The sequence below is a fragment of the Geospiza fortis genome, unplaced genomic scaffold (assembly GCF_000277835.1).
Source record: "Geospiza fortis unplaced genomic scaffold, GeoFor_1.0 scaffold488, whole genome shotgun sequence".
In the NCBI taxonomy this organism is placed as follows: Eukaryota; Metazoa; Chordata; class Aves; order Passeriformes; family Thraupidae; genus Geospiza; species Geospiza fortis.
Window position 1 is genome coordinate 2,738,010 of NW_005054365.1, and position 7,922 is coordinate 2,745,931.

At 49.6% G+C, this 7,922-nt stretch overlaps 1 protein-coding gene across 1 annotated transcript in view; it reads right to left on the reverse strand.

Moving 5' to 3' along the window:
* Window positions 1-7,108: 7,108 nt before the first annotated feature.
* Window positions 7,109-7,922, reverse strand: part of ZBTB7C (zinc finger and BTB domain containing 7C) — a 46,259-nt gene continuing 45,445 nt past the window's right edge. The window contains exon 3 of the mRNA XM_005424211.2: window positions 7,109-7,910. Coding sequence (XP_005424268.1) covers window positions 7,622-7,910 — 289 coding nt within the window. The 3' untranslated portion in view covers window positions 7,109-7,621. The remainder of the gene's footprint in view (window positions 7,911-7,922) is intronic.

Genomic DNA, 7,922 nt, shown 5'->3' on the forward strand with positions numbered 1-7,922 from the left:
CTGCCTTGGCACAATTTGAGGCCATTTCCTCTTGTCACCTGGGAGCTGACCCCCCCGGCTGTCCCCTCCTGGCAGGAGCTGTGCAGAGCCACAAGGGCCCCCCTGAGCCTCCTTTGCTCCAGGCTCAGCCCCTTCCCAGCTCCCTCAGCCTCTCCTGGGGCTCCAGCCCCTTCCCCAGCTCCGTTCCCTGCCCTGGACACACTCCAGCCCCTCAGTGTCTCTGTTGTCCTGAGGGCGCAGAGCTGTCCCCAGCAATGCAGGTGTGGCCTCACTGTCTCTCCATGGGAGATTTTCTTCCATCTCCCACAGAGCTTCTGTTCACTCTGCATTTTTCTCATCCAGGTCCTGTTTGAATCCTAATCATCCTAAATTTTGGGGTGTCACAGCGTGGCTCACACCCCTGCATCAACACCCAGAGCAAATCACTGCTCACCTTCACTTCAGATGCAGGGACCTTGTCTCAGAAAGGATGTGAAGACTTTGCATTTCCAACTGATTTTTCAGTGAATATATCATCAAGACCTCCAGCAAAATATTGCAAAAGCTGCCTAAATGAGAAGCCTATTTCTGAGAACTCAGAGGTAAAGCCTTAAATATTTCCCCAACGATGCTGAACTCCGGCTAACATTGCAGAAGTTGGTCCCACTGAGACAACCCCGTCCTGTTCACTATGGAAACTGAGTTAACAGCCACCCCTTAAAGACAGGCAGGTTTACAGCCATCCCTGCAAGGATTTGCCAGAGGTTACCCAAGAGCAGAGGAAGGTTTTAGCTGACAGACAGGGTCTGTCTTTAAAAACCTCAGCCCCTGCCTGGTCTGGCTTTGCATCTCCTGCCTGCAAATTGGCTGCCTGAATTTCAGATGACCCCTGGGGCTCGAGGCACTGCATGAACTATTAGGAAGCCCGATCGGATTTGTGACATCTCAGTCAGTGTCATCCCTGCAGAAAGAAGGAAATAAAATGAAACTTTGGGGGTTGCAGCTCAGCGCTGCTGTTTGACTCCCTCCTTGGCATTTGCATTTATGGTTTTTAGTCTCAGCTCCTAAGGAAATGGGCTTTATATAATTGTGCGAGATTTACATTAGAAACCCCTGCTTGCCTGAACTGAGCTAAATTATTAGTGATATGAGGGGAAGTGGGAAATATCAGTTGAGGCTGCGCTGGGAATCAGGGTCCAGTCCTGGCTTACCCTGCACGAATAATTCCCTAAAAAATCAGGGTTCCTATGAGGCCACCAACAATTGTGGCACGTTCCCAGCCTCACTGGCCTTATTATTTGGTGGTGGTGAACTGAGCTGTAAAAAATTCTGAAGCATCATTGAATCATTTAGGTTGGAAAAGACACTTAAAGCCATCAAGTCCAACCATTAAACTCCCTCTGGATGTGGCTGAGGTTTGTATTTCCTCTTCCTGGCAAGCAGACGTGCCTGGGTGAGACGGGAGGTGATGGAGGGTCCTGCGTGTCCTGGTGCTGCTGAGAGCCCCAGAACAGCTCCAGATGTGGGTCCCAGCCCTCTGCCGTCCCCGCTGCGGCTCCGGTGGCCGAGCTGCCTGCAGGCCACCACACGAGGGCAGCCCAAGTTCGAGAGTGCAGGAGCTGAGCAAGCAGATGTGCCGAGAAACAACCCCCCGGCAATTGTCCCTGCACACAGAGCATTTATTTGCCCCGCACAAAATCTCATTCTTCTCAGCCCCTGCACCCTCGTGGGGTGCACATGATGCCACATGAAGGGTGACCCTGGAGGGCCACCACAAAATGCTCCATCAGCCCGCTCATCATCATTTGATGGCAGAATCATTTCTGTTGGAAAAGACCCCCGAGATCACCAAGTTCCGCCAGGAATCTGATGCTGAAATCCAAATTCCCCAGCCCCAGAGCAGCTCTAAGGACACACGAGAGGCTCAGTGCTTCAGGTAAGAGTTTATTTTCTCCAGGGGTGTAAGATGTGCAGCAGGTACGTGTACAGGACCGCCAAGAGGAGTCGCAACCAAACAAGAGACTGGAACAAAGAAACCTAAACAGTATCCTGCCCTACAGCAAATAGTGCAAGTCATGTAAAACATTGGTTCAACATAGGAAAACACGGGGGGAAAAAAGGTATTTCCAAGCCACAGGTATTTTCTCCCCCTCTGCTGGAGGTCCCAGAGGTGGGGCTGGGAGGTGGGATGGGGATGAGTTCACTTGGGCTCGGACTATATAGGGTGTATCTTCTACAAGAAGGGATTTTTCTCAGTTCTTCCCATTTCATTTTTGGCTTGGAAAGAAACACAGGTGCACACAGTCAGAGGTACCAAAAGGCAATGGCAGATCTTAAAAACCCAGCCACGGGTGACCTGCTGCCAAGCACAGCATTTTCTTAAAACGAGATGGTTGGCGTCTTGCTTCATGTACTCTCTTACCTTAAAAGTTTCCCCTGCAACCACACAATATTCCAGCTTCAGGGCACCGAGACTGTAAATAAAGCACTAATCCCCTCCAAAGTGGATGGAAAAGGATGGGGGGCATAGCAGGTCCCAGGGGGCTGCAGGCAGAGCACAAGTGGAGCAGAGACTGGGCAGCATTTGCAGCCTCACTGGTGCTGCCAGGGGTCCTGCTGACACATTCAAGTCTAAAACATTTTAGGCTGCACTTTGCAAAATTATTCCCTTTATTTTTTTCCTGCAGGTGACTGCCAAATGGAAAAGCCTCTCACTTCCCAAACTGCAGGCTCTTTCTTCCCTTCTTAAAACACAAATATTTTTTTCTCTCTGTAATTTCCTTCTGCCCAACTGCAGGAAGAGGCTCTTGCAATGCTCAGCAAAGCGTTTCAAGCCCAGGGAAAGGGTTTGCCCATCCAGCTCCCTGCCACTCGTGCCAGGAGATGCTCCTTTGGCAGCAACACCTGGTCCAGGCAAACACTGCCTGTGCAGCATCACCCTGGAGCTGCTCCCCCTGCACAGCCTGGATGCTCCAGCAGATAACAGCAGCTGTTCAGGAGCAAGCATGTAGCCATATGTTGTTGCTAACAAGCATTTACTGAAGCTGGTTTCTTCCCGTGATTCCCATGTGTCTGATTAATGCACAGCTCCTCCGAGCAATTTTTATATTTTTTTTTCACCCTCCCCTTGCAAATCTATTTCTTTTTTGTTGTGGTTGTTGTGGCATTACAAGCAAACCAGAATGTGAGCATAAAATGGGGTTAAAAGCCACAAAAGCTGATTAAAAAAAAAAAAAAAAGAAGTTACAGCTGTATTTATATAGCTAAAAAGTAATTCACACAATTTTCATTTGGGGATTTTTTTGTGCTCAAAACCACACAGTTTATGGGCTGACCCTGCCACGGTCCTGTAGGCTCCAAGCACAGAGGAGCTGCTCAACAATCAACCACCTGCCCTGGGAGGGGGATTGGTATTTCTTTGTTCCCAAGCCACAGCTCTGGACTCTGCCTGCAGATCTGGACACCTGCCTGAGCACCTGATGCTGTGGAGTCCTTCTCTGAAGTGTAAAAGAAGGAAAAAGACCTGTGGCTGTAAGAACTTGGGAAGTTTTACTGGGATTGCAGCAGGGCGTACGACCCATGAGCCTGAACCCCTGGTCCCCAGGCTCAGGAGGCTTGACACAGGCCTTTATTTCCCATAGTGTTCCCCGTTAAAACAGACTGGGAAGAAATCAAGCAGCCTGACTTGGGTCCCTGGGCTGTACCAGCATCTCATCCTCTTGGGAAAGGTTTTTCCAGGGACTGTCCCGTGAGCTGAGCAGAGAGGAGGGGGCAGTGCTGTTGGGAACATCCCTCCCCGTGGTTAACCTTATCTCAGTGAGCTCTGGGAAAGCACAGCACGCTGGTAGGCAGCAGAGAGGTGCCCAAAGGTGATTCATCCCCCCCCTGGGAGGTCCAGCGTGGGTGGGCTGAATCACCCTCCACCAGAACCTGCCTCCCTCCAGAGCCAGGGTGGCTTCAGAGGCAGGCTGGAAATCACGTTGCAGGTTGCAGGACAACACGTAGGTGTCTCAAGAGGCTCAGGGCACCTGTTTACTTCACCTCTAAATGGCTGAACAATGTGGGATGAGTCCCACCGTTCCTAGCTGGAGCTTATCTTCCAGGCTTTTGTACCTCATTCAAAAACAGCAAAGGAATTCTGCAATTTCAGCGTGACCACATGAATTAGAGGGCTCATGTTGGTGTCATTTGTGTTCATATAATCATAGAATCAAAAGAAGATTTGAGTTGGAAGGGACCTTTCTTTAAGGATTATCCCGTCCCACCTCGGGCCATGGGCAGGGACACCTTCCACTATCCCAGGTTGCTTCAAGCCCTGTCCAAACTGGCCTTGGACACTCCCAGGGATCCAGGGGTAGTCAGCATCTCTTTGGGCAACTTGTTTCAGTGTTTTGCCACCCTCATTGTAAAAAATTCCTTCCTTCTATCTCAGCTGGATCTGCTCTCTTTCAGTTTAAAACATCTTCTCTTGTTCTACCACAATAGGCCCTGCTAAAATGTTTGCCCCATCATTTTTCTAAAATGCCTTGAGGCCCTGGCAGGGGCTCTGAGGTGTCCCTGGAGCCTTCTCTTGTGCAGCTGAGCAGCCCCAGCTGTGCCAGGCTGGCTCCAGAGCAGAGGGGCTCCAGCCCTGGCAGCATCTCCGTGGCCTCCTCTGGACTGGCTGCAGCAGCTCCAGCTCCTTGTGCTGTTGGAGCCAGGGCTGGATGAACCAGAGGCCACCACACTGTGAGCTGGGACAGAACTCATGTCCCTCCAGGCCGAGGTTTGGTGCTCATTACGCCCGCCCTGGCTGGGAAACGGGAGCAGATCCCCAGGAAGGCACCTTCACACTCAGCTGGGCTCCCACGTGGATACCTGTGGCCTGGACTCACCACACAACACCAAAACGGGAAGAAACAAGAGTTTTCTCTAATCATCCCTCTACACCCCAAAAGATGATCACTGCCAGCGCTCAGCCCCTCCAGCCCTGCCCAACCCAGCGCCAACGCGGGAAAATCAACCTTAACTCCATAACTGTCATCAGCATCAGCCCCTCGGGCTGGAGCCCATACCAGCTCAATCTTTAATTAATAAGTGATTATTCTGGCTTTCCAAAAGGTGTCAGGCAAACATCCACAGAGCTGAGGCCACACGGGTGGCTGCGCTGGCAGCTCAGCAACTGCAGTGGCTTTGCCTTCTCACCATGGCCACAGGCAAGAGAATCAAGCCCTGCTAATAATTTAAAAGCATCAATTAATACAGTTTAATAAATACATAAAATGATCTAGTCTCCTTTTTTTTCCCCATCAGCTTTTTAGCATCAATCAAAGTTAAGGGTGATTGTCCCGTGAGTAACTAAGGCAAATTTGTTTGTGTACGTGTGTGTTCCTCTCTACTTTTTTGTTTTGATTTTTTTTCCATTGTTTTGTACATAAAGCAATCACATAAAAATAGTTATAAATAGAAAAATTGCAAAGGTTTATCCCCACTTAGACATATAGGAAAAAAAAAAAAAGAACCCAACCGACCTAACAAACAAACCAAGACAGAAAAAACACCTTGCTTCAAGTCCTTGCAGATCATACAGTACTCAGCATCTTTGGATATTTTACAATGACTCCAAATCGTAGACAAAAAAACACCTGAAGGAACCAATCATCTGCAAAATGTCGCTTGTTTAAGAAGTTGATGTGGATTAAAAAGAAAAAGTTTGATGCAGTTTTAAGAAGATTTCTTTTTCTTCTTTCTTTTTTTTTCTCTCCATTGACTTTTGTTGCACATGGAGTCTTTAAGGATTTCTTTTGGGAGGAGGAAGCCAAGTGTTGGGCAGTTCCTTGGGACCATTCTGCTATGGGTGGACTCAGAGCAGAAGTCCCTCAACCCTCCTGAGGGCTGTGGAACCCTTGACTTCCCTGTGTCCCCTTCCTTGCCTCTGGTGGGCAGATTCTCATCCAGCCACCTCGCCACTGGTGGAAAAACCAAAAACCTCATGAACCCGCGCTCCTCGCATTCCCTTCGATTTTGCTGACATTGAAAGGTCATAGTAAAAAGAGAAATAAAAGCCCCAATTTGTAACATTTACATTTCCAAGTGTTGGTTTTGTGTAAAACAACCACTGCAACCCACCTCAGCCAGGGGTGGAAGTGGGATCCCACCATGTCTGCCTCCCACGGCTCATCCAGGAGGAGCCATCAGAGGCAGATGGCCACCAAAAGCCTTCTATCCTTCAGAGCAGCTCATGGATTTGGGGCTGAAGGAGGCAGACAGGGTGATTCCAGCCAACTGGCCATTTTTTGTGCCCCGAAAGAATTACCAGATGGGGTCTGCAGGGATCATGGGGAGTCACCCCAAACCTGCTGGCCACCCTGGTGACCTTCAACTTGGAGTACCCCGTCACATGTCACCACCTTCTCTTTTGAACCAACTACAGTGAAGAAACAGCATTTCTACTTGCTGGCAAGTAGATGATATCACCATCAAGACACCAGTAGTGAACTTCTTTTCCACACAGATCCCTTGAGACAAGCAGCAGGGATATGTGCACTCCTGATTTTTTCCCACCAGCACTGCAGATCTGGGGACACATGAGTGTTTTGTAAATTTTTCTCATCACTATCACGTAAGAATTTGAGGGAATTAAGGACAGAACCCCAGACATTTCAGAATGGTCAGCGGCAGCGAATTCTGACTCTTTGGTTTGAAATGACTTTTTCATTTCAAAATTCCCACTGGTTCATTTTTTCAAAGCAAGGGTTTAATAAAAGCTCAGTATTGAAATATTATGATTCTTCCAAAACTTTTCCTTCACCTTTTCAAGCAACTGAAGTTAAAATACTCAAAATAGGCTTTGGTTCTCCTTTTGAAACTTTGAAATAGCTAAAGAACCAAAATAAGTAAAATCCCCCTTTTCCACCCAGCTTTGTGCTAGGTGTTCGATCTCCATTTTTTTTTTTTTTTAATGTTTTTAATGTTTTTAAGGTCCCAACTCATGCTGCAGGTCAGGGCTTTCACCAGCCCTGTAAATCTGATAAACAGCTGAGAAAGGCAGTGGCCAGTATCCTCCCTCTCCCCCTCTCCCAGCAAGGCTGCTAGACCTCCCCTTTATCCCTTGTAGAATAAATATTGTTGCCAGACATGGGAATTAATTAAGAAGAAAAGAAAACAAAACCAGAAAGAATTCAGAAGAGTCCTTTTGACCAAAAGGGCCAAGGAATGCAACATAACAAACCCAAGTCTGGACGGCTTGTTAGTGTCCAGTGAGCTCCTTGTGTGGGAAAATGGGGAACATTTCCCACAGAAAAGCCATCTCATGGTGATGGCCGAGCCCTGAAATAAGGCAAGTGACATTTCTGGGGGTGTTGAAGAGAGCAGCAGTCCTGGCCTGGCCTTCCCAGATGGAGCCATGAGTGGAGGGACGGGACAGGGAGTGCCTGACGGCCCCAAAGCCAAGTGCGGAGTCTAAAGTGCCGGTGGCCATGGGGCACAGCACCTGCCCATGCCCTGCTTGCCCCAGGGATGGCCTCGTGCCCCAAGTCCCATGGCAGTGAGAGGACAAAGAGCATCTCGGGAGCCTGATGATGCAGAAGGGCAGGTGGGAGCCCAGGGGAGCGGGCTGCCTTGTTGGGTTGGGAGCAGATGCATGGTGGGACCCGGCGCGGGTTTAGTTGCTGGCCTCTGAGATGGGAGCCACGTGGCCAAGCCCTGCCAAGCCGCTGAAGCCTGTGCTCCAAGGGTCAGGGAGAGGGAAGAAGGGTTGGGCACTGAGGTTTTCATTGTGGCCCAGGGCGAAGGCGAAGATGCCCGCGTTCCTCTCCATGTCCATCTGGGCCCGCCTGAAGAGATTCATCTGTTTTTCTTCAATCTGGCTCTCCAGCTCCTGCAGGCTGAAGGGCGCCTTGGCCCCGCTCAGGAAGTGCTTGGGGCTGGGCCCGGGAAGGCACATGGCCGTGCTGCCGAGGGGG